Here is a 26,480-nt window from a genome sequence, read left to right as displayed (position 1 = left end):
AGTGCTATAGCACAAGTGCTTCTACATTTACTATCAGCTGTGGTAACTATAGTAGCTGCAACAGCCGTAGCAGTAGCAGTGGTAGGAGCAGTGAGAACCGTATAGTAGTAGTACACCAGCAGCTGCTGTAGCAGTACAAGTCGTAGTTCAAGTAGTCGCAGCTGTAGTACTGAAAGCGCTAGTACAGCTGATGCAGGAGCAGCCGCAACTGCAGTAGTAGTGTTCTTATAGCTCCCGTAGTAGTGCAAGCGGTAGTTCGATTATTAGCAGCGGTAGTAATGAAAGTGGTAGTAGCAACAGCTGTAGTAGCAGCAGTAGGAGCAGTGGCAACAATAGTACTAATACCCCACAAGTCGTTTGCAGCGCTGCCGAAGGTGCGGGGCGTACACAGGCAGCATCCTTGCGCAGCGGAATATAGTTCAGGAAGTAATTGTGTAATTAATGACTGGATTAGCGAGTTTTGTTCCTACTTGGTGCATGATACGTTACAGCGATGGGTTACGCGTTAGGGCCTGTGCGCAGGTACATCGTGTACCGCGAATTAAGCAGCCGCACAGTAAAGGACGCAGCGCGTGTGAACACATCTCGTGGGGCATTCAGCTTTACAATGTGATAACGAGTACTGTAGCTTCCGGCGTTGCAAACTCCTGAGAAACGACTTGTAAGAAAGAGCATAGTAGCCGCTGTAGCAGTACCAGGCGTAGTTGAAGTACTAGCAGATGTAGAAGTGGTAATATAGGGACCGTAGCAGCGGTGGCCACAGTGGTAGAGGCCGTGGCAACGACAATAGTCCCTGCTAGGAGCTGTTGTAGTGGTAATAGTGGTAACTCTAGCACTGGCAGCTGTAATAGTAGTAGTGGTAGTAGTAGCAGTTAGTGGTAGTAACATTAGTAGTAGCAGTTAGTAGTAGTAACAGTAGTAGTAGTAATAGTAGTAGCAGTAGTAGTAGTAGTAGTAGTAAAATGTGCCATTTTCTGGAAAACATTAGAGAGAGTTAGGGCGACGAAATCAGGCATAAATATGGCACCACACTGTGCTGTAGCTTCCTCTGTTCTTATTCCGCCGCTCTGTTACAGTCATGCAGCAGTAATTAAATTAAATTCTTGAGTTCGATAAGAGCATGCGGCACGCCGTAGTGGGACACTCCGGGTTAACTTTGACCACCTGGGTTTCTTGAACGCGCACCCAACGCGCGGCACACGGGTGTGTTTTTGCATTTCACCCCCCATCGAAATGCGGCCGCCGCGGCCGGGATTTGATACCGCCACCTCGGACTTGGCAGCGCAACACCAAAGTAACTACGCCGCCACGGCAGGTCATGTAGCAGCAAGTAGTTGCACGAACGAAGGAGCAATACGTGCACGCGCTGCCTCAATTGACGTCGGCTAGCAGGAAGTTTGATATCCGAGAGGCGGTTGCAGCGTCCGTATACAGGGAACAAATGCCGAGTTTCAAAGTGATGTCCCCACGTTGGGCGCCAGACAACCGGACGAGTGTTTGGATCGGCTTTCATCCATGCCGCCCGTCGCTTATCGCTTGCGACCGTGGCGATTTCTCGCATTGGCAACGATGTTGCTGACGCGACTGTCTGGCACGCGCTGAATTCCGCGACGGTTCGTGTCTATTTCAAACGAGGCTTCCTGCGTTCACCGCCACGGTGTTTTGAGGGTCGGTTATTTTGCCATATAAGCTGGGCTGTTCCCGGAGACCATGCAATAACAGACTAGGCCGATCTCGATTATTGTTTAATTGAGGGTTGTGACTTGGCGGGCCGAACACGCTCACCGGCACCTTCTAGCAAAGGTTCTCACAAAGGTCCATGCCTGAAAGCAAGCAAAGGCGTGGGAGGGCTGGTCATGTTAATGCTATCGCACTGAACTAACATATGAACAACTAGGGGCTTTGCTTTTTTTTCGGGTTTGCAATGAGTGTCTCGCCAATTAGACGTATCACTGGAGTCACTCGCGTAACTTAGGCTCGGACAAGGACAGCACGAACAGCTGTGACGTTGGCGTGGAGGAGTTTGGAAAGAAAGTGGGTGCGTATTGTGGTGCTTGATTAAATTTCCCAACTGGCTTTTGTATGGTTGAGTTCGACCCTGAAGGACACTTATCAACAGCTCTATTAGAAAACGCAATTGATGACGTCTTTGCAAGCTGTGTAGAGGCGTGAAACGTGAAGCGCTATACTCCGACCCATTGGTCCAAGTAGAATGATAGCTTGGGCCGCTACCTATGTGTTCAGGATCATGATGCCGTCGTGGTCGTTGCATCGTTGTCATTCCAGCTGTGTCATCCGACTCTGGTCACGCAGTCATCATCACGCCATCGACGTCGCACAGTCGTCGTCGTCGTCGTCACAATGTCGTTTTTTTCATTGTCATCACTTCAGTAACATCATCCCATCCTATGCAGTCGTCGTTATACCGCCTTTATTCCTCATTGCATTGACGTCGCACCGTCGTCAATAGTTCGTGATTACGCCACCCTTGTCAGGCCGTCATAGTCGCGCAGTCGCTATCATGCCTTCGTTGTCAGACTACGTAATGCCTTCGTGGAAGTGCCATCATCGTATGTCCAGCTTTATCATCTGACACTCACCATGCCGACGTCGTCACACCATCGTCGTGATACAGCTTTCGTGATACAGTCAGCGTTGTCATCAAACATTCGTAGTTATTCCATTGTCCACGAGCCGTTGTCGTGCACTCATCGTCGCTGTATCTTCGTCATACAGTCGTCGTCATGCACTCGTCATACCATCGTCGGAATGCTGTCGCGGTCGCTTCATGGCCATCGCTGCAACTTCGACATCCGACTCTCGTCATGCCGTCGTCGCCATACCTATGTCGTCGTACCATCGTCGTACCATCGTCGTCCTGTTGTCTTTCCATCATTGTCATCACTTCGGTATCGTCATTCCATTTTCATCATTGCGCCATCGTCATACCACCTTCATCGATTCGTCGACGTCATTCCCTGTGCGTCAATTTATTGTAATCATGCTGTCGCCGTTCAACCGTGATTATGCCGTGGTTGTCACGTCATCGTCACTTGGACGCTATCATGCATTCGTTGCCATGCCGCCACCGTATGCCATCGTCGACTACAGTCGCAGTCATCTCGTTGACATGTCGCCGTCGTGACGTTGTCGTCCCTATATCATCGTCATAATTTAAATAACGACATCGCCCTGTCGCCATGCTGTCGTCGCTATGTACCTTTGTCGTTCAATCGATGTCATTCCTTCGTCATGTCAGTATGTGGCATATAGCCGAATAAGGAAAGTTTCATAATCATCACTACAAATGTGAAATAAACGTGACTTAGGAACATGCTTGGATATTCACAGGAATTTGAGGAATTTGACGTTAATCTGAGCATTTTTGACGTGTTTTTACTCTTTGGGCCGTCGGCATTTTACAGCGAAGTTGTATACAGGCAGGGTTCCATGCATTTTTGGTATCCGTGAACAAAAACTATCATCATCAATGGCTCATATCCCCGTAAGCATTCATACTCCCGTAAGAAAGCAAAAAATGCAATGGCTTATAGCCCCGTAAGGCAGAGGCCACAAGCACTCGGCAAACTGAAGCGAACAATGCTTAAATTTTTTCTAATCATGCAAACAACATACAGACCAGCATGTCGCAAACTGTCATTATCAACTGCTCATACCCCCGTGAGCAATGGCTCATGTACCCGTAAGAAAGCAAAAAATGCAATGGCTTATAGCCCCGTAAGGCAGAGGCCACAAGCACTCGGCAAACTGAAGCGAACAATGCTTAAATTTTTTCTAATCATGCAAACAACATACAGACCAGCATGTCGCAAACTGTCATTATCAACTGCTCATACCCCCGTGAGCAATGGCTCATGCACCCGTAAGCAAGCAAAAAATGCAATGGCTTATAGCCCCGTAAGGCAGAGGCCACAAGCACTCGGCAAACTGAAGCGAACAATGCTTAAATTTTTTCTAATCATGCAAACAACATACAGACCAGCATGTCGCAAACTGTCATTATCAACTGCTCATACCCCCGTGAGCAATGGCTCATGCACCCGTAAGCAAGCAAAAAATGCAATGGCTTATAGTCCCGTAAGGCAGAGGCCACAAGCACTCGGCAAACTGAAGCGAACAATGCTTAAATTTTTTCTAATCATGCAAACAACATACAGACCAGCATGTCGCAAACTGTCATTATCAACTGCTCATACCCCCGTGAGCAATGGCTCATGCACCCGTAAGCAAGCAAAAAATGCAATGGCTTATAGCCCCGTAAGGCAGAGGCCACAAGCACTCGGCAAACTGAAGCGAACAATGCTTAAATGTTTTCTAATCATGCAAACAACATACAGACCAGCATGTCGCAAACTGTCATTATCAACTGCTCATACCCCCGTGAGCAATGGCTCATGCACCCGTAAGAAAGCAAAAAATGCAATGGCTTATAGCCCCGTAAGGCAGAGGCCACAAGCACTCGGCAAACTGAAGCGAACAATGCTTAAATTTTTTCTAATCATGCAAACAACATACAGACCAGCATGTCGCAAACTGTCATTATCAACTGCTCATACCCCCGTGAGCAATGGCTCATGCACCCATAAGAAAGCAAAAAATGCAATGGCTTATAGCCCCGTAAGGCAGAGGCCACAAGCACTCGGCAAACTGAAGCGAACAATGCTTAAATTTTTTCTAATCATGCAAACAACATACAGACCAGCATGTCGCAAACTGTCATTATCAACTGCTCATACCCCCGTGAGCAATGGCTCATGCACCCGTAAGCAAGCAAAAAATGCAATGGCTTATAGCCCCGTAAGGCAGAGGCCACAAGCACTCGGCAAACTGAAGCGAACAATGCTTAAATTTTTTCTAATCATGCAAACAACATACAGACCAGCATGTCGCAAACTGTCATTATCAACTGCTCATACCCCCGTGAGCAATGGCTCATGCACCCGTAAGCAAGCAAAAAATGCAATGGCTTATAGCCCCGTAAGGCAGAGGCCACAAGCACTCGGCAAACTGAAGCGAACAATGCTTAAATTTTTTCTAATCATGCAAACAACATACAGACCAGCATGTCGCAAACTGTCATTATCAACTGCTCATACCCCCGTGAGCAATGGCTCATGCACCCGTAAGCAAGCAAAAAATGCAATGGCTTATAGCCCCGTAAGGCAGAGGCCACAAGCACTCGGCAAACTGAAGCGAACAATGCTTAAATTTTTTCTAATCATGCAAACAACATACAGACCAGCATGTCGCAAACTGTCATTATCAACTGCTCATACCCCCGTGAGCAATGGCTCATGCACCCGTAAGCAAGCAAAAAATGCAACGACTCATAATTACGTAAGGTTCACGGCTACTCACTTTGCGTGAATTAGCTGCGATGGCACTACCCCTGTTGACGTTTTCGGCGATTTCAATGTGGATGTGTCGGTACTAAAAAGGGAGCAGTTTACATGTTCCGTGTTGCAGATATATCCCTTGCGATGCCACACCGACCCGGCTCAACCGACCACCCAGCGGCGTACGTGCATCGATTTGACATTATGAAACAATGTGATTGCAGTTGCGAGTGAAATAATGACCACCGATTAAGACAATAAACGAGTGTGCGTGCCTTTCGTCACGATGACCACCCATCAAGACAATAAATGAGTTCGTACCTTAGTGCAGTATTATGTGCCACGTCCGTGTTGTGTGCTAAACGGCTTGGCTGGTCAACCACCTTCACATAGTGGAATGGCTCATGATTTTCTGGTACCATCCTTCAGTCGCGCCGCCACCTACGACGGATTTTCAGGTAGTGAGGCATATAATTATTTCGCATTAATATGCGGACCACACACACTGTTACAATGGGTGGACGCGAAACTGCTCAACGAATTCCATCAGTCTCCATACCGGGACAATATAGGCCTTACGGCGCAGGCAGCATTGCAAGTGCTAGTGTCTGCATAGAGAAGTACGAGACTGCTGCTGTCGAGACATGTTATTGTCGTCATTCCTATAGAAATGAAGTCATGCTGCTGTCGTCATTCCTATAGAAATGACACTCGCCGTGGTTGCTCAGTGGCTATGGTGTTGGGCTGTTGAGCACGAGGTCGCGGGATCCATGGCGGCCGCATTTCGATGGGGCGAAATGCGAACACGCCCGTGTACTTAGATTTAGGTGCACGTTAAAGAACCCCAGGTGGTCGAAATATCCAGGGTCCTCCACTACGGCGTGCCTCATAATCAGAAAGTGGTTTTGGCACGTAAAACACCGTAACATTTAAAAAAAGGAGTGACGACAGCTGCATGACGAGAGACAGATCACGAAGCTGGAATGACGTCGATTGAACGACCACGACGGCATCACTATATGGGCGTGACAGCGAATGCATGACGACTGTGTGATTACGACAGCGTGAAGACGACGTCTTGACGAGTGTCGGACGACAAAGCTAAACGACGGCGATGCAGTGACCATGAAGCCATGACGACCGCGAGCCTATACCTAGTGGCCCAAGCTGTTGAACTACTTGGGCCACTGGGTAGGGATGGAAGGTGGGACGGCGACGGCATGACGAGAGTAAGATATTACGAAGCTGGAATGACGACAACGAAAGAACAACAACGCATCACGACAAGGAGCACATACTTTGTGGCCCAAGCACATAGACAGCTTATGCTTGATAGATGATAGAAAGATATTAGCGTTAAAATACATGCTCACGTGTCTAAACAATGGAAATAATTTTTTTAAGCACTTGAACTTTATTAAACTTTCACATTTTGTTGAACCTTTATTCAAAACGCTAGCACTGCTTCCCCAAGCATTTCAGCTATGTTTACCCTTTAGCGCGATAGCGCTAAGGAGCCCGTGTCACAGAAAATCCAGTGTTGGCGTCCGGCGTCGGACATGGTTTCGGCAAAAAGATTTTCTAACAATCCATACCCAGGCCATCCATGTGACGCAAGAAATTACTGAACTAATTGAATTTCTCAAGCTAAAATTCGTGCAATAATCGTAAACTACGACATATGCACAACTTAGAGACATGGTAGCTCTGGGATTGTAATTTGGCTACACGAGAAAGCATAATTCTATTACGCGAAAGCTCAAAGAAACCCCCTTTCCCGCGTTTCTACAATTCACAGACCGGCCGCGGCGTCCGCCATTTGCACGCGCCGGCGCGCGGGTGTCTCGGGAGCCATGGAGTGGTACGCCCGGTTCCTTGCAATACCTCCAGCTGGCGCTCGCCTCCACCGCATCGCGGCTCACTCAAGAGGCCACGTTTTTACCACAAAGTCCGCCTTCGAGAATAGCGTTCGCGGCCATCGTTTCCCGGTAAACATTACGCTTACGCACGCTCCAGTTGCCGGGAAGCGTGAGAAGTAGTCGGGGATCTTCGAATGCTACCACACTCCACTCTTAAAGGCGAAGCTTAAGCGTCATTAAAATTTTTACCTTTTATTCAATCATGCGGCCTTACTGAGCGAACTCTTCCGCACCAGCACGATATCGCCGCAACGCGTCAATCTTTCGTCGAAGACTCGACAGAGAAAGCATCCTCTCTCTTCGGAGGAGTAAAACGAACTCTAACTTTTTCTCCGTCAAGAGGCTCGCCAAAGTACAGGTTGTAGGCGTAGACGGACAAGGTGCACGGCACGCCAGATCTTAGGCGTGGGATCTTGAGCTCCGTCGTGTCCGCTTTGACCGCGACGATTGTGCTGTTGGCTCTGGCGTTGCTGTGCGCACAAGAGACGCTCACTTCATAGCCGGAACGGGGCCCGTTCCACTGTGCCGGAGGAAGCCAAGTCAGGTAGTGGTCCCCTCCGCGCTTCTTTATGGACACGTTCCTTGGCTTACCCGGAGCTGAAACAGGGATTGACTGACCTGTGTTAAAGGTACACTAAAGCAAAACACTGAATCAGTTTAGATGGATAAAGCGTTCTCTGAGAACACTGTTGTCGTTAATTTCGAAATAATAGGTTGGTTATTAGGAATGCAAATGAAGGCGAAAGTTGGAGTTTCTTTTTTTAATTTCGTGCGGAATCCCCAACGCAGGTACGCCACTGTGACGTTACGGATTTCAAAGTATGTTTTTCGTACTTAGGCCGCGTTGGCTTTTCCTGTCAAATTCGCCATGTCCAATCCTTCGCTCCTTTTAGAACACAATGCAGTTGATCATTCACCGCTAAAGAATTAACTACGCCCTAGAAGACGCTGTCAAAATCCATGACGTCACAGCGAGTTGGCGCGGGAACTTCAAGGAGGCGTCGCCACCGGTTTATTGTCATTGCGCTTTGTCTGGCTTACCAAGCCTCCTATCGTGGGAAGAGTGGTGTTTTTGATATTGTAGAAGGGTAATGTACTGCCACAGAAGAAACAATTTTTCACTCTAGTCTCCACGTAACGTCCCAAATCAGCAGTGGGACTATCCCTTGAAAAAAGAAATTAGGCTGGCTTTAAATGGATGGATGGATGCAGAACTTTAATAAGGTCCTGAGGTACGCGACTCAGCGCGCTGCGGGCCGCTCCCACGTTGGGACAGTCAGGCCTTGCCCGACCGCCGCATCGTGGGCCCTCTGGACAGCCCATAGTTGCGCCCCGGCATCGGGGCTCTTGATAGCGGAGAGCCACTTGTCTTCATTGATTCGTTCTGTGCCTCGTAACGAGGGGCAACGCCAGAGCATATGGTCTAGGCTAGCGATGTCATTGCAGTGCCTGCGAGAACTAGTGGCATAGGTGTCGGGATAAATTTTGTGAAATAAAGCCGGGTTGGGATATGAGCCTGTTTGCAATAATCTGAGGGTCAATGCCTGCGCTCTGTTTAACTTCTTGTGTGGAAGGGGAAAGTCTCTCCTGCCGAGATAAAAGTGCTGCGCAATTTCGTTGTATGTGGTCGGTTGATCTCTGTTCTCCACCACTGCGGGCCGGCGTTGGAGTTCTCCATGGTCGCGGAAAGCGAGACCTCGCGCCTTGGAGTGGGCCAGCTCGTTGAGGTTTGTGGGGCCTCCCATGATGGATCCCATGTGAGCGGGGAACCACGTGAGAGTGTGGGTGGCGATGCTTTTGCCGTCGAGGATGCGAAAGGCTTCCTTACACACGGCGCCAACGCTGAAGGCGCGGATGGCTGCCCTGGAGTCGCTAAAGATATGGGCATGTCCGTCGTCCAGGAGGGCCAAGGCAATGGCCACTTGCTCGGCCGCATGCGACGACGTGCTTCGTACCGAAGCGGCGTTAACGGTCGAACCCCTGTGGTTGATTGACACTACCGCGAAATTGTTGCTGTTGTAATACTGGGCCGCGTCAACGAAGCAGCAGCCGCCAGGCAGTTCTGTTGCGCGGCGTAGGAGCGCCACCGCTCTGGCCTTCCTTCTTTGTACGTTGCGCTGGGGATGCATATTGCGCGGGGCGGGCGATATGATGATGTTATCTTTCTGCTCTTTTGGAAGGCCCTGGTCGGCATTTTCGACAGTGGCCGGGGGGACGCCCATCTCAGTTAGGAGTCGTCTGCCCGCCCTGGTGCCGGAGAGCCTGAGAATCTGTGCCCTTTCTTGTGCTTCTGCAATCTCTTCCAGGGTATTATGAATACCCAACTGCAGGAGTCGGTCGGTGCGTGTGTAGTTTGGTAGCCCGAGCGCGCTCTTGATCCCCCTCCTTATCATGGCATTTAGCTTGTCTCGCTCGGCCCTCTTCCAGACGTGCATGGCCGCTACGTACGTAAAATGGCACAGCAAGAAAGCGTGTACTAGCCTTAACAGATTCTCTTCGCTCAGGCCTCTCCTTCTGTTAGCTACCCGCCTGATTAGACCGATGACGCTATCCGTCTTTTTAGCTAGTTTGTGAATGGTGATGCTATTCGTGCCCGCCCCTTCGAGTGTCATTCCCAAGATTCGAATGGACGCGACTTTGGGAATGGGATCTCCGCAATTGGTGTAGAGATTAATGTCAATTTCAGTGGGGGGTTTCCAGTTCTGTGGCTTGCGGCCCTTTCTACTTGGGCTGTAGAGAAGGAGCTCCGATTTCTTTGGGGAGCACCGGAGTCCCGTGCCGGTTAGAAAGCGCTCTGTAGTGTCGACAGCTTCCTGGAGAGCGGCTTCGACTTGTCCGTCACTGCCACCCGCGCACCAGACAGTGATGTCGTCCGCGTAGATCGTGTGACCGATGCCCTGGACCTGGCCTAGATACCTTGAGAGGTCGACCATTGCTATGTTGAAGAGGAGTGGTGAGATGACTGACCCCTGGGGGGTGCCTCTTCTGCTCAGCTCCATTTTCTCCGATTCCAAATCTCCAGCCTTGAGGATGGCGCATCGGTCGCTCAAGAAAGATCTGACGAAGGCATGGAAGGACGAGCCCAGGTCGAGCTTGGAGATGGCGTCGAGGACGAACTCGTGACGGATGTTATCAAAGGCCTTCTCCAGGTCCAAACCAAGGATGGCTCTCGTGTCCCGAGTGCAGCGTTCCAGGATTTGGATCTTGATAAGCTTCATGGCGTCCTGGGTGGAGAGGCCTGGCCTGAAGCCTATCATGTTGTGAGGGAAAAGGTCGTTGGACTCGATATACTCGGCAATTCTGTTATGGATGGCGTGCTCGGCCACCTTTCCTACACATTACGTCAGCGAGATTGGGCGGAGGTTGTCCAGGCTCGGCGGTTTACCGGGCTTTGGGATTAGTATGACCTTCGCCAACTTCCATTCTTCAGGTACAATTCCCTGCTCCCAAATCCGATTTATCTCATCTGTAAGAAACTCGATCGATGCGTCCTCTAGGTTTCTGAGAGCCTTGTTGTTAATGTGATCCGGGCCGGGTGCTGACCTACCATTGAGGTCGTGTAGGGCGCGGCGGATTTCACTGATTTTGAAAGGCTCGTCCAGCGCGGAGTTCGGCTTCCCTTTGTATACTGGGTATGCCGCCTCATCGGCCACAGTTTTGAGCGGCAGGTACTTCTTAGCCAAGATCTCCAGCATGTCCTTTTCCGAAGACGACTTCTTGGCTTCGTGGAGTGCTTTAGCCAGGACAGTTCTCTGGTTTGACTTGGTGCCGGAGTCGTCGAGCAAGTGTTTGAGAAGATTCCACTTCCCTCCCGTGCGCATCTGCCCGTCGATTGAATTGCAAATTTCGTCCCATTGCTGCCTAGACAGGGCTTGGCAGTGCTCGTCGATCTGCTTGTTGATCTCGGCTATCTTTTTTCTGAGCTTGCGATTCAAGCGTTGGCTTTTCCACCTCTCGAGAAGTGATTGCTTAGCCTCGAGAAGGTGTGCTAGCCTAGAGCTTATAACTTTTTATCTTAGGAAAATATTGTGACGGTGCGGAAATAATGAAGGACTTGCGCCTAAAGGTCGCTTTACATGTTATTTACAAAGTGGGCAAATGTATGTAATACAAGACGACTGCCGAAATCAGTTGCAGTTTTAATAGTTTTATACGGGATTTAATAAGTGCATTCCGTGCAGACAACTTCTTGACCCATGACCTCGAAGTTCTTACTGATGGGTATCTATAGATCTTCTGTAGACAACCCGACCCACCATGGCGGTGTAGTGGCTATGGTGTAGTGGCTATTTCGATGGGCGCGAAATGCAAACACGCCCGTGTGCCGTGCATTGGGTGTACGTTAAAGAACCCCAGGTGGTCCAAATTAATCCCAAGTCCCGCACTACGGCGTGCCTCATAATCATATCGTGGCTTTGGCACGTCAAAGCCCAGAATTTAATTAATTGTACACAACCCGTTCCTAAGTATGCGCAGCTTAGTAGAACAAGGGGAGTAGGCTTGACTACTTCTGTCCATAGATGGTAAATGACTTCATAGATCCCTAAATAACGAGTTCGTAAAGAGGCAAAGTGAAAGTGGACAAGAAGGCGTCTACAAATACGTTTGTTGCCTTGTCTCCACTGGCGAGAAACGTCTATGGAGGGCGTAAGGTGAACACGCTGTCTAAATTTTTCTTTGTAGTGAGTGTGACATCACTAGGGAGGACTGCATTGAACTTTGGTCTACAACGTGCATTACATTTTGTGCGTCACCATTTTTTCGAATCGCGCTTTCATAGGATGGCAGCATCAGGGGACGAGTATATACCCCGGGCCGCGGCGTGGTTATCAACAACAGAACGCCTCAAGTAAACTTTAAACCATCGCGGTGGGTTGGCGAAACAACAGCAGGTAACAGAACTCAAAATTATCTGGTAGTAAATGCCTATTTAGAGTGGTCACAAATGTGCCTTGCGTGGACACGTGTTATGGACTCATCGCAATGGACGTTTGCATCGCTCTCTTGCTTACGTACTCACCACGCTTCACTAACACTCTCGAGCGATTCCTCAGGTGAATGACTGCTTGAGCGATGGGCCTGCTCTCTCCTGCCGTTAAGCAGGTGGCTAGAGTGTCTGACTACGAGGTCACATTGTCGCAATAGATGATGAGCTTTAATGAAGCACAACGACAGCGTAAATAAAAATGTGGAGCTGATATCCGTTAGGCGCAGTCGAGTAGAGGAGGCGTCCTGTCGTATGATGTTTCTTAGTTAGGTTAGGCTTAGTGGTTAAGCATCAGCACATGAAAAGTAAAGGACAGCGTACCCGCTGACGTCGTGTACTTTCTATGCTTGCGATGTAAAAAAAAAAACAACCCTACCGGACAAACTCACTGTAATAAAAGCTAGTGCAGCCTGCAGCGTGACATTACACTCAAGAAACAATAACTTCCAGGACTCAAATCGAAGGTCGGAGCATTTTCTCAAATCTAGTCACGATGTACGGCGGGGATTTCTTGGAGGTATGAAATTCGCCTGTAATTACCAGCTGCTGTGCCTCTGATGTATACACCCTATATGAAAAAAAAAAGGTTACGCCTGCTGTCCATTGAAGACAAAGGCTGGCTGGGCGTTTTGTTTCTCCGCAAGTCTGGCTGCTTTTACGTTAGTACCATTACGCGAGCGTTCTTTTTTTATACGGAAGTTGTCACGTACCTTCTGCTGGCGTCTCGAACACTTGCGTCGAGATATTTCCCTGCACGACGAGCCCGCGTCCGATGACTCCTGGAGTCACAGATACGGTGTAGTTAGTCCACGGCTTCAAGTCGAGCAGGCCAATGCTCGCGTCACTCGTGGACGCGTTTAGCACGACGGGTCCTTCGCAGACATCGGAATTCGCCATCGCAAGCGAAGTTCGTCTCCGCTGCTCGGCTCTGTCATTACGCCTAACGTCTCTCCGACGAGCGGCACACACCGAGCCCTCTTGTCCCGGTCCCACGCTCAGCACGACCCTGTAGTGAGCACCCTGGAGGCCGTCTATCACCTCTACTTTCGACCAAGACGCGCGAGCTGACGTGCTTGTGACGTCACTAACGACGAGCTCACCGACGCTCGGAATCTGAGGCGTCCAGCTTGTACTCCTTGCCGTGCTTTCCCCGCCATCGATCGTTCCGTCCGGTGTCTTCAAAACGGGCCGTACCGAAACAAATAGAGCTGCAAAATTTGTAATTCCCAGGAAGGTAGCGTTGAATTTCCCGTCAGACACTGTCTCGTTAAGGCATTCTCCAGGGACGTCTTCGGGACCGATGCAAAGCCTGACGTGATATCCAGGAACGATGGACTCGAAGGCATCCTCCGTCGTAGTCCAGCTAATGGTTACGTCGGAAGTGGCACGCTTCCGATTGGTCTTTGCGAGCGAGATGTTCGTCACCGGTGGAATGCTATCGGGTGTGGTGGTGGCCGATACGCTTGCCGCTGTGCCTCGCCACGTGACCTTTTTTCGCTCGTAGATTGCGACCACCTGGACTGTGTAAGTCGTGTTGGGCTCCAGTTCAGGGACAGAAAGTTTGGTGTCGTTAACGAGCCTAGATGTCGTCACCCCTCCGTGGATGCAGCCTTTGTAGGGATCGCACCGCCACCAGGAAACATTGTACCCTTTAAGGTCGCCGTCTTCAGCCACGGGGTTCCAAGAGACTAGCAGTTTCCGGAAACTCACTGCTTTTACGGTGATATTCAGCAAGCCTTCCGAATTTTCTGAAACAAAACAATGATTGAATAGTTTAAACTTGAAAAATTAAAGACGACGTTCTCGCAGCGGCTTCATCTAATAGAGCCGTATAATTATGCGGTGTTATATGAGCCTTTGTTTGGGGCCTGATAGATCGTACGAGATTACTGAGTATAAAAATGACAGGACTATTGGTTTGTTTAAACGTCTGCGAAACTGCTCATACGTGTTAAACAGTATGACTATACGGAGCTATCTCTAATGTTAGGTCAACTTTTTTTATTCACAATTGCAGTGCTTTGCCAAAACACAATTAATGGTGATCAAGATGTTATGCCAATGAATGAGCGCATACTAAAGCGGCGCGAAGCAGCGTTGCTGTAACAAAATTACTGTTCACTCTAAAAGCGTCAGTTTCAGTGGTTATAGCTATGCCCGTGTAAAAGAGCACGCATTTTCCGGATTCTAAGTAGTCCCGGTGTGTAAGTGGATCATCCCGCACCCCTTTCTTTAATGTTTCGAAGAAAAAAATTGGTATATAAGTAGCACCAGTATACAAGACACACCTATTTAATCTTGGTCGGCAGATCGAAACTATGTAGGCATGTTAACTCGTATCGAACCCATTTCAGGGCAATATACCTCTGTAAACAAAATTTGTAAGAGCTGCAAATGCCAGTGAAAAAAGAAAACTTCGGCCAACGCTCCTCTAAGGCGAAGTAAACCGATTTTAGGTCGCTTCAGTCGAAGCCATAGGAGGCCTCGTGCACCGACACAATGTGAAACAGTTGAACCACTTCATCTGGCAGTATCGCCTCTGCGTCGCGGAATGCTCGGAACGAACACGCGGACGAACACAACACGTCTGAACCAGCCTGCATAAACGCTTGGAAAAAGCGAAATGGTAACCGGAAACCGGAAGCACCGCTACTTCTCGTGCAGGCAACAATGATGATGATTACACAGTGATGCTTTTTGCAACGCGCATATCTTGGGCACCGCAACGTAGCAGTAGAGAACTGACGCCCTTTAGTTATTTATTACGTCAGCTCCATGCATTCAACCTTTTCTTCCACCAGGCTACATAGCACATTTTCTTTATACGTTGTAAGTTGTTACGTGCCCTACAAGGAGTGCTCTGCTGCGATAATTTTCCGAATTAGTTTATTATTAGCGCACATAGAAATATTTGAAGAGCTGCGAACCCACGATTTCAGAAGGAGAGCGCCAACGTCAAAAACAGACACTCTGTCCACTTCCCCCGCCTAGCGTCCGCAAGCGAAATTCCTTCCCTGCGTTCTCCCATGCCGGAGCCGAAGAATCGCGTGACGAATGCGTCAGGGGACCCGCCTTCTTTTTTTCACTCTCTCTCGCTTTTGCTGAGTGGCGCACTTCCGGCGACGGTCTCGCGAGCGAGCTGTCGCGTTTGTCACGTTTCGCGCAGCGGACGCCTTTGCGCACTCTGCACGAGAACAGCTGATTAGCGGTATAAGTCAGTGCCACAACTATGAGCACTGAGGGAGACGCGAGAGGAGGCTAGAGCATGATCGCCACGCTGAAACACTGTAGAAAATGACAAAATTTCGATCTCGGCGCGAAAGCGTGGGGAACTGGCAGACCAAACGGAAGTACATCTCCCTTGCTACGATACGAAGTAAAACAAGAACACACAGGCATTTGGTCTATTGATGCAACAGATTAAACAAAGTACTGATGTCGCCTTGATTAATTCTGAAAGTCACGTGTCATTGAGTGACGCCACGGTACCGCCATGCACTTCGGCGCATTTGTGCGATTGATGTCTACTCTCCGCCCGCGAGGAGAAGGGCAGACGGCGTTTGGTTTGAAATTTAAGCTCTTTCCGCGGCGCATAGGGCTTTCAACCCTTCTTACCAAGGCTTCGCTGCATAACACTATCGACAATTTTCAAAGACTGCTGTCGCTTTAAAGCAGTGGCTTGGTTGTAGCCTCGTGAGAAGTTCTGATCTTTGCATCTTCACGTCAATTGGACAGAATAAGTCATCGAGGAAAGTTACAACAGTGTACCCTAATCTGAGCCTCGGGCTTGAATATGGACGTCCGTATATTTTTTTCATTGAATAATTGCGATCGAGACAATAGAAAGCACTTGCCGTTTGGCCGGGTCTGAAAATGCAGAGTCGCGTTCCCGCCGCAGTGCAGTCGCCTCGCCCTTGCCACGCAGACGGCTACGTCCACTGAGTAAGTGGTACGAGGTTGGAGTCCAAGAAGCGTCTTCTCTGTATCTTCGACGACCGCTTCGACGAAGACGGAGTTCGACTCCGGCCGAAAGAGCCTCACGTCGTACACCACACCATAGCCCCGAAGTATCGCGGGCTTCCGCCAGTAAAGCTTCACGCTATTGCCGTTCAACTCTGCCCGCAGTGAATCAGCCAGTGAGGGCAAAGCGGGACCCGGAGTGACAAAGGTCACGATGGCTGACTTTCTTTCTTCATCCTTTTCATCGCCTTCTCTCTCAACGAGGGCCCGGGCTTCCAATGTGTACTCGCAGAGTTCCTTCAGTGCAGGAAAAATCGCCTTGCCAGCGCTGGCCGACACAGCTCTGCTATGGCATTCCGTTATGTTCGCCTTCAGTTCGTCGTCACAAATGGGACACAGTTTCAGGGCGTAGCGACTCACGGACTGCTCCTGCTCAGTGTCTTTTGAAACATTCCACGTCACTGACGCCACCGAACTGTTTAAGTACCTCTTCACCTCGACACGGATTCCCCGGGGATTCTGGTGCGTGACTTCCCGGTCGTATCTCGTTGGCTGCCCGGAGCCGGAAGTCGTGGAAAACACGATCGCTGGCTGCCCTTCGTCACTTCCTCCGTCCTCCCGGCTCACAAGCTCCCTCAGCTCTAACCTGTAGTGACTGACGTTCTTCAAACCTTCTAAGACGACCACGCCTGCATTATCCGTTATCGTTACCATATGTTTGCTGCATCTCGTGAGGTCTCCCTTTATCTTCTGGTCGTGGACGGGACATAGCTTTACGGTGTAACGCTTCACGGGTGAGCCCTGGCAAGTGCGCGAAGCGTCCCACGTAACCCACACCCGGTGACTGTTTGACCACGGTCGAACCTCGGCGCGAAGGGCTTCTGGTTTCCCGCATGGTTCGGGCAGCGCGCCGTCTGCTCCGTGACGAGTGTGCGGTCCCGCGTGAGCGCCATTGCTTCTGTTTACCCTGGAAAGCCAAACGCGGTAGCTGGCGTCGGGCTCCAGGTCATAAAGGAAGAAGCTTGTCGAATTCGCTGGCAGCGTTTGGCTGTGCAGGGGAGACCCATTTGTGCCCGATGGTTCAGCTTTTGACCAATCTACCGAGTAGCTGTCGAATTGTGCGGCGTACGCGTCCTGTTTGGGCCAGGTGACCAGAAGTGTGGAGCTGTTCGTTGCTTTTATCAGGAGTTGAATAGGCTCACTTGGTCCATCTGAAGGAGATGAAAAAAAATTAGGTAGGCATAAGAAAAACAAGTGCGTCACACATCTTGTTAAACTCGTTGAAAAACTTGCGAAATTTTATAAGCGGACAAAAAGAAAATGGTAGGATAGGAGTACTGACAGCAGTCTGGAATGATTGGCTGAACACCAGGCGGTCCTCGAAGAGCGAAACTCGTTTGAAGTTTGCGCTACATACTGTGAAGTCAGGTTGAAGACCAGATTGAAATGCAATCGCTGCTCTTAACTGCATAAATGTGAAAGAAACTGGCTGACAGCAGGAGTCATTTACGCTAAGTTTGCGGAAGCCTACGTAAAATAAGCTGCCACGTTTTCATTTCACAAATAAGAAGTAGCGTCGTTCGAATCGGTAAGCAATGAACCTCGTAAATACTTAAGTTGGGGTGGCCGAATTCACAAATCTTTTTGTTCATAAGTAGCATTGTCCATTAGCAGGACGCCTTTGCCAATGATATGTCTAGCATCAGGATTGAATAACATTTTATGATACGAATGATCCTAGAGTAAGTAGTATTTGTGTATACGGATCTGACTTTTTCAGTCTGCGGTATATCAAACTTATTTAAGGCTTTACGTGCTGCTCTGTCTTAATTTTCTATGTGTGTAGATGTTAATAAATGTGTTAGGGTTCGTATTGTGTCCATTTGTTCTTGTACCGTCGAAAATTTCGTGCTGTAGTTTAATGACGTTACAAAACAAACCCGCCTAGATTTACTTTTTGTGACCATGATAAAGATTCAGATATTGCAGCCAAATGGCTCACTGATTCTCTTGCGAATCTTAGGGGAAACGAACGGGTTATTTGTTTTACTTATGACCAATTTTTTATTCTGGGACATATGCCAGCCCAAACTACTGCTCGAATGCGAAAATAGTCAGTCCATAAAGAAAATGGAATATCGTCGTGTACTGCGGAACGAGCGAATAGACAAGAAATGATGAGCGCAGCGTTAAGACATACAAAAGCGTTTGTGCCGAGTGGACGGCAAAGTCGGACCGCCGCTCACGTTTTAATTTAGATGAGGAGGAATCAGTGAACTTAATCGGCAGGTCATGCAACGCACAGTGAACGCAACGTGTGGTCTACGCGAGTAAGAGATTGCGTGCCAAGGTTATACGAGAAAGCGCATGCGAGAGCGGAAGGGAATTAGGCCGAACAATGAAACCAGGACATTTGCAGGTGCAAGAGGCAGCCAGCTAACGCTCGACATATGGGCTTAGCTGGAGATTTTTGGGAGATGCCTTCATCGTACAATGGACTTACACTGATGATAGCGACAGTTAGCACGGGCTTACCATACACGCAGATGCATTCATTTAGAGCGTGGTACACTGTTAATTTATGAGTCTGTCATGTCTTCAAGGTCTATGTTGCTCTTTGTGCGAAATCTTGCTTGGCGCTGATTTACTGGCACCAACCTATATATCTGTACCATGGGGTAGGGGTACGGAAAGCGTTTCCCTATAACCGCTCATGATAAATTTCATCATTAAGGCTGATTCTGTCTCCTTACAACCCCTTGGGTTGTACATGGCGCACTCGTATAAATATCGGTCCACCTATGCCTTTGACGGCATTTGCCTTCTGGGTCGGTTCACTCGAAGCTTTGTATCGAGATCACGCAGCATGGCTGGTGATTCCCCTCCACAATGACAGCGCGTTAATATACTGCTAACACTAATATACTAATACTAATACTAATACTAATACTAATATACTAATATACTGCTGCCACTACTAATGCGGAAGTATTACGGAACGCAGAATCTTTGGACCTGGTCCCTGCTCATGCCAGGCCGAGTTGCTTTAATAGCACTGGTGTGCTCTTTAAAAGCAACAAGGCTATATGAAATACTGCAACGCTTATCAGGCGCCTTCACCATGTTTGTGAGGAGAGGATGTATTATTCACTTCACTACTACTACTACTACTACTACTACTACTACTACTACTACTACTACTACTACTACTACTACTACTACTACTACAACTACTACTACTAATAATAATAATAACAACAACAACAACAACAACAATATTGAAAAGGCACTCACAAGTTTCCATGTTGTAGACGACGAGCGAGGACTCAGTGCCGTATCTTTTCTGGCCGTTGGAAGGGTCTACGGCAAAAGCCCTCATGTAGACTGTGTACTGACGGTAGGGGTCCAGTTGGCTCAGCTTCACGGAAAGCGCGAGCGGGTCCTTCCCCGTCTGCTCCCTGGTGACGCACTTGAACGACTGACACCAGCGGGTCCGGTAGCCGTCCAGGCGTCCCTTCAACCCCGATGGCACTCGCCATTTCACACCGAGCGATGAAGAGTCGCGATCTGCGGCGATGTTTCGGCGCGGCTGGCTGGACGCTGTGAGACAAGGGTTCCGTGTTTTTTTTTGTAGAGCAGTGCTGAAACTTATTTTCAATCTTGTAGACAATCTGCCACAATTTCTTGAACGTAAAGAATAAAAGGATGACACTAACTGAATAGGAGAGCTCGGAAACATTACAGAATATCTTGAATCTATCCTCGAGTAGGTCTCGAGATGCCGGGTCTGTTGTCACAGACAATATTGTGACGTCTTGACAGAGCGCAAGTTCGTTCTTGCTGACGTCGGGTAGCAATGAGACTAGAAATTGTGTTGTTCATAAAAAAAAATTAACAAGAGTAATGTGTGCGCCTCTTGCGGCTGAGTTCGCGTGTATTGACCGTAGCGGTGACAGGAACGGAGCGAGCCAGTTATGACGCATGCGCCTGCTTTGCTCTTAAACGTAAGCGTGCTCGTAGAAACAGATATCATAGTAATTTATTTATAGCGCTCTGCCACTTTTCAGTGTTTTTCCTAAGGTTTAGACTAAGGTTCTACGAGTATTCGAAATTTTTAATACGAATCGAATAGCCTTAGATGCTCGATTTGTATTCGGTTTGATTCGAAATCGCCGAAAGTTTGTTCCCGTTAGAGTATAAGGTATAACAAGATTTATTGGGGTCTCGAGGGAGAGAGACCGATGCAAGCGAAAAAGGTTTCAATGATCCTTGCCGATTATTTTATGGTCTAATCGCACAACTCCTAATGGAGTTATGTTGTCCAGCCTCTATATTTTATTCGTATGTTTATTTATGAATGATAATTGTGGTGACACGTGGTTGTAGCGCAGAAGCGCCAGTCCAGAGCGAATGCACAGAGCAGGTAACTTCTGCTCGATAATATCTGGAGATAAATAGGAATGGCTGGCTTTCTTAGCAGCCTATAGTGCATTGATTTTACATTCTCGATGTAGGAGAGACATCTTTATCATTTTGCCAATCTCATCATATTTGTATAGCTTTAAAACAATGCGTTCTCCTGTATGTCACCCTCCTGTCCTTCAAGGAGCACGGCATTATGCCTTTATATAGTCAGGTGTTGTTCCTTTGTTTCATTAGTTATTACTGTCGTTGTGCACTGTGCACCAGATTAATGAAACTTTTCTTCGTAAACAAACTATTTTATTTATTATTCTAACACGCTAAGTTTGGAGGCTGTGAAAGGTCACCTGACGCAAATGAAATGGCAACTTGGAAATGTTGTGTCAGAACTTCTTGCAAGGAACACTAAAAAATAGGCAAACGTAATTGTTTTCCCACTGGCGAACTGGCCGTACAAAATTACATTTTCGCTTAATTTACGGAAAACGCCTGACTATCGGAGTGCATGCTATACGGAAAGGGATTTGCGCACATCACAAAGACGACAAAGCTGTAAACTATTGGTGCGAAAACACTCTTCTTTTTCTAATATCACATAATTTACAAGTATTGTTTACAGACGATTTCAATGTTTTCGTTATCTTGAGAGAGGGAGAGATGAAAATAAGAGGAAGGCAGGGAGGTTAACCAGAGTTAAAACCTCCGGTTTACTACCCTGCACTATGCCAATATATCGCGAAGTTCCAACACGTATGATGCAGCTGCGCCCAAATTTCGCATTAGGGAGTATCGTAATTGTCTGTGAATTTTTTGGAGATCAGTAAAGAAATGTCGATCAATATAAACAGAGGAGTTGTCGGCGTTTGCTGACGACGTCTACTCGTTTCGCCTGGTTAGCAATATGACATAAAATTAAAAAAAAAGAATTAATTCTTGCGTTAGGAGAGCCTGTAACAGGAGAGCCTGTAACACACTAAGAGTACAGGTCTCTTTCGAAATGTTCTCGTTCAAATCTAGTCTTATTATGTATGGCGTACAGTGGTTTAAGATGCACGAATGAGGCACAATTTCACAGGGTGCAGTAGAGTCATTAATCATCACGAATGCCAGCGTTCTCGAAAAAAAAAAAAAACCCTCTTGATGTGCTTTAATTGCTTTTTGATCCCTGCAGCATTAAGCCTTATAATCTTTTGCTTGCAGGTTTATTGCGGTATTGCGGTATTGTATTGTCTACAGATCACGAAAGTTTTGTTGCCATGCTCAAAAACTGCTGCCGTGCCCGTTTATCAGCTGATGCTGTAAAATCCACTTGGTCATGCTTCCTTACGTGCGACAAAAATGGTCATCGCGGTCAAGTGTACAGGAACTGTACCTGTAGGTGAAGTCTTGAAAGTCTTGCATATCGGGACGGAGAAGTTGCTGTCGGAGCACTCCGTTCGCACGCAGGTGGTGTAGGCGGTGTCGGCGCGCAGGTGCGGCTGAGTTTTCGTGCGACCCGTCACACCCGCGACGCAACCCGTCGAGGAATCGTCCGACGTGCCGCTCTCCTCGCGGTCACTTCGCGACACGCACGTGGTGTGACGGACATTTGAAATGTACCTGAAGGGGAAGGGAGCATATGCGCATATAAACGCATTTGGTAGTCAAAATGCAGCGCGTTCTTTAAAACTAAAATTGTGAGTAATCGTTATAAACAGTTCAGACCAATGAAATGATTGATTGATTGATTGCAAATGCGAAAGTTTTAAAGCAACACAATAATTTTGCGAAACGCCGCATTGCTGAGCTTTGGATTGTATTTGGCCACCTTGGATTCTTTGACATGTACCAAACGACCACTGCAACAGCGTTCTCGCACTCCGATAACATCGGAATGCAGTCGTCGTGGCCCGTAGTCGAACCTGCTACCTCTTTCTTAGCAGCAGAATAGTACAGCCACTGAGTCACTACAGCGATGAAAACATACTCGCCGGAGGCGGCGAAAAAAGAAAAGAAAATAATGTAGATCCCCCACACTCTGGAAATCGACGTCATGCGAATAAATTTGGCTGCTGCTGGCTATCCAGCACCGGCCGGGGTTCTAGGAGCTGCCCGATGGACGAACGTGCCTGTTTACGTCAAGAAGCTCTGCTTGACACGAGCCTGTGTGGGAAGACACAAGCAAGAAGAGGACGACAATAGTATGACGGCGACATAGTTGCAACATTTGTTTTTTAATCCGGGAGGAAACGTTACAACCTATCCCGTTACGGCCTAGGCCGATCCGGAAAGCGCACCACCAAAGGAGGCGTCTCAAAGGGTTAGCTGCCCTGAGCGAAGAATGGAAGATATCGAGAGGCTGACGCTCGTCACAGAATAAAAATTAGCGCGCACACAAACGCTTTTACCTCTCCCACAAAGGTTACTCTGTGAACTTTAGGAGGAGGAGGAAAGAAAGACAGAAGTCAGGGCTGTTAACCAGAAATGCATCTGGTTGGCTAACCGAATCTGGGGCATGGGAAAGATGGAATATAAAGATAAGTTAAAGAGAGGGAGGGGAAAGCTTTAGAAACCTAAGTAGTTACCCAGTACTTTCTTGTTGAATGTCTGACGTGCACGGGTACTGACTGATTCCCTAATTAACTCATATTGTATCGTTCTTTAGAGACTGCCTTACATTTCGCAGAGAGATGATGTAAGGAGAGAGAGAAAACTTTTTTTTATGGGAAGACCGTGGTCAGCCGGCGTATATTTGCCTCCTTGCTATTCTGAAGGGAAAGAGATGGAGGGGAAGAAAGGCTCTTGAAGAAGTGGGCATAAGAATAGAAAAGCAAAAAAAAAACTAAGAAAAAGGAGCAGGCGGTCTGATCAACAGTCCGCGATAAAGGGAGGTTACCTTGGTAAAATTTGACGGTTAACGCAATACGAAGGGCAGGAAACACACACAAACACACACGCACGTACATTATTGATTGTAGACCGGGTCGCTGACCATTTTCAGAACGCACAAAAATTGATGTTTGGGGAGCTGCACAGACCCAGAATCACCAAGTTTTCTGTTTTTCAACCATGGTTGTGACATGTTGTAGTAAGCATGCCATTACCTGACCAGACGGCGTTCGATCTAACTCTTGATTACAACAAAAACTTTCTTGACACGATGAGCTGGGCGGGTCACAGTTTTCAGAGCAATACTATTGGTACAATCTATAAAACAAGAAGTTCAAGGCTTTGCACTATTTCGATTGACAAGGCCAAGAATCCAGCATCCACGCCAGTCAAGGGACCTTAATCGACCTTTTCCGTGTTCATTTGATGCGTTGGCACTTGTCTCTGTAAGCTGTGCACTGAAGACATGTACAGCGCTCAGAGAATGAAACGCGATACTCGGACAACATGGCGGCTGGTGCTTCCTTGCGCCACCGGTGGGCGCTGGTGACATTGAGATCATACATTCTTGTGTCACATGAAAGCGATAATCTTTTTGATGCATGGTAACTGCATTCGGCTCCTCAGCGGTCCCCCAGCGATACTGTCATGCGCCATGCTGTCTGAGTATCGCGTTTCAATCGCTGAGCACTGCAGATTGATTGCAACGTGATCGAAAACAAATGGAATGTGAAAGAAACGGTGTAAAGCTGCGATCGTGTTCCACGAGTAGACTAGCGCCATAAACCAAAGCAAAAGAAACGACATGCAGAATGTTGGTGCATTCGGTTAGAGTTCGGGAAGGCCCACTCACTGAGTAGCATCCCACCCGAATGTGATGGAGTCGTGCCCAATTTTCAGTGCTTCAAGGTTGGATGGCTGCGGGCAGGACACGGCCTGTTGAATAAAAGAAAAGCATGTTAGATGATTCGTCCGCTTTGGGAAAGTCCTTAATAGAAGGCAAACTTGCAATAAAAGAAAAACGGATTTTCTTCCCGTCATCTGCTAATGCTGCCGCCTCCCTACCTGCGACAATCTTGGCCTCACGTGCATTCTGACACAGTGTTGGACTTCTTGCTTATGTGCAAACTGCACCATCTTTTGATGCCAAGGCACAACTTTGAAAGCTTCATCAAATGCTCGTTGTAAATGCTAATAAAAGCGGATAAAACCACTCACGTGTGCCAGCTGGACGGCCACCACAAAGAATACCGCAGCTACGATGCAGATCATGTTCCATCGATTCCGTACTGACCCCGATTCCATGACGCTGAGCCCAAGAGCATGTGCTGAGCTAGGTGCAAGGATAGAGCACTTAAAGTGTGTCGAGATGGAACGCGCTGTCCCAATAACTCCTGACTGGCACGAAGTGATTTGATATTCTGTCGAGGACCTATTACAACCGCAAATTCCGCTTTGTGCGCGCATTCCTGAGTTCATTCCTTTATCTCCATGTCTATACGCGCCTCCTCGCGAGATAAAGTTCGAGAGTGTGCGTGCTTGCTGATAACGCCCTTGTTACTTGAAAACCCCTTTGTTTTGTATTCAGCTGAACGGCTGCATGACGTTATCTGTGTCAGGAGTTAAACAAAGGGGGGTGGTGTTAAGCATGTAGATTACCGGATGCGAGAACATCTTCCTCTACTGCAGGACAGAATGAGAAGTTCCTCACGGTCGTTGGCCCAAGACACTGTGCTTCTGTCAGAAACATCCAACATTGGTAAGCCGAGGTAGCCAAACTCGGAATAAATTCCTCTTGCTTCACTTTTCCGAGTATGCTCATATCCAAGCAAGGCAAACAGTGCGCGTTACTCCATATCGCGGCAGCGCTCATCATCAGAGAAGGCTGTTTGCGGAGCTAAGTGATACGGCCCATGTGTGACAGAACTTGCCTTGCCTACGGATGGCTCCCAGATAACTGGGCAGCATTGCTGAGATAGCGATTCCTTTGGCGCTACAGGCGCATTTCCGCCTTGGCCGTCGCTGCGAGGTGCTGTATCAATCCAACTCAGGTACGATCACGGCCACGCGCAGTATGCTCCAGGTGCGAGCGTGAGCTGAGGATGGTGGCCAGATCATTCGCGCGCAATGGGGGGGGGGGGGAGGGGGCAGGCTAGGGTGTTTTCATCTTTTAATCTGACCGCGGTTGCTCCATGGCATGGCTAAGCGCGGCAACAGCCGCCCTATCCTTATCTATTGAATTATGGGGTTTTACGCGCCAAAACCATTTTCTGATTATGAGGCACGCCGTAGAGGAGGACTGCGGAAATTTGGACCACCTGGGGTTCTTTAACGTGCGCGTAAACCTAAGTACACGGGTGTTTTCGCATTTCGCCCCAATAGAAATGCGGCCGCCGTGGACGGGACTCGATCCCGCGACCTAGTGCTCAGCAGCCCAACACCAAGGCACTGACCAACCACGGCTGGTCCCTATCCTTGAGGTATTTTGCGGTGGGTGCAAAAATCAGGCAAACCAAGGAGGCTTCGTGTGCGCTTTGTTCTCACGCACCTAGTTCGCGCATAAGCGAGATGCAGCACGAAGGGCAATTAGATCGCCGCTGCAGCGGATCCATCACGTTGTCGTTCTGATTGCACGTGTCCGCTGTCATGGAGTGAGATGTACCCATGTTTCCCTGCGCGCGCGTAAAATCATGCTTGTTAATTTCAGTAGTGAGCGAATGTTTACAGATGTTTATGTGGCTGATAAAAATATTCACCTGACTTCGTATAGCTGTCTAATAATTTGCTATCGCAATCAATGCTGCATCTTTCGGGAGAAGCTGCGACTTTACTTTTTATTTTGCCGACGCGTGAACAAAGTGTCGTGAAATTACACATGGCGTAATTGCGTGCAATTACAAACACCTACATACAGCGTTATAGTTTTTTGCGTTCTGTACGCAAAGTGCAGTGACGCGTGGCTTTTGA

The 26,480-nt window shown here is 48.3% G+C and overlaps 2 protein-coding genes across 2 annotated transcripts; both read right to left on the bottom strand.

Annotated features, from left to right (window-relative positions):
* Window positions 1–7,449: 7,449 nt before the first annotated feature.
* Window positions 7,450–14,612, bottom strand: LOC126544455 (uncharacterized). The gene is made up of 3 exons (XM_050191787.2): window positions 14,609–14,612; window positions 12,974–14,011; window positions 7,450–7,873 (listed from the first exon to the last, which is right to left on the bottom strand). The coding sequence occupies exons 1-3, from the start codon at window positions 14,610–14,612 to the stop codon at window positions 7,533–7,535; spliced, it is 1,383 nt and encodes a 460-aa protein (XP_050047744.2). The 3' UTR covers window positions 7,450–7,532.
* Window positions 14,613–14,725: 113 nt separating this feature from the next.
* On the bottom strand, window positions 14,726–24,946 carry LOC126543571 (collagen alpha-1(XII) chain-like). The gene is made up of 6 exons (XM_055078067.1): window positions 24,732–24,946; window positions 24,367–24,449; window positions 22,018–22,244; window positions 19,518–19,823; window positions 16,032–17,434; window positions 14,726–14,860 (listed from the first exon to the last, which is right to left on the bottom strand). Exons 1-6 carry the CDS (start codon window positions 24,816–24,818, stop codon window positions 14,726–14,728), a joined length of 2,241 nt encoding a protein of 746 aa, XP_054934042.1. The 5' UTR covers window positions 24,819–24,946.
* Window positions 24,947–26,480: the final 1,534 nt, after the last annotated feature.

The sequence above is a fragment of the Dermacentor andersoni genome, chromosome 10 (assembly GCF_023375885.2).
Source record: "Dermacentor andersoni chromosome 10, qqDerAnde1_hic_scaffold, whole genome shotgun sequence".
Taxonomy (NCBI): Eukaryota; Metazoa; Arthropoda; class Arachnida; order Ixodida; family Ixodidae; genus Dermacentor; species Dermacentor andersoni.
This window is presented reverse-complemented; position numbering and strand designations above follow the sequence as displayed.

What these genes read in the sequence shown, in the direction of transcription:
- LOC126544455 (XM_050191787.2), bottom strand. An exon ending in GTTCGAGACGCCAGCAGAAG is followed by an intron (nt 7,874 to 12,973) that starts GTACGTGACAAC and finishes TCCCTGTTTCAG; the next exon opens with CTCCGGGTAAGCCAAGGAAC.
- LOC126543571 (XM_055078067.1), bottom strand. Translation starts at nt 24,818, where the DNA reads ATGGAATCGGGGTCAGTACGGAATCGATGGAACATGATCTGCATCGTA. An exon ending in TGGCCGTCCAGCTGGCACAC is followed by an intron (nt 24,450 to 24,731) that starts GTGAGTGGTTTT and finishes TTTATTCAACAG; the next exon opens with GCCGTGTCCTGCCCGCAGCC. An exon ending in TTTCAAGACTTCACCTACAG is followed by an intron (nt 19,824 to 22,017) that starts GTACAGTTCCTG and finishes CTTGTCTCACAG; the next exon opens with CGTCCAGCCAGCCGCGCCGA.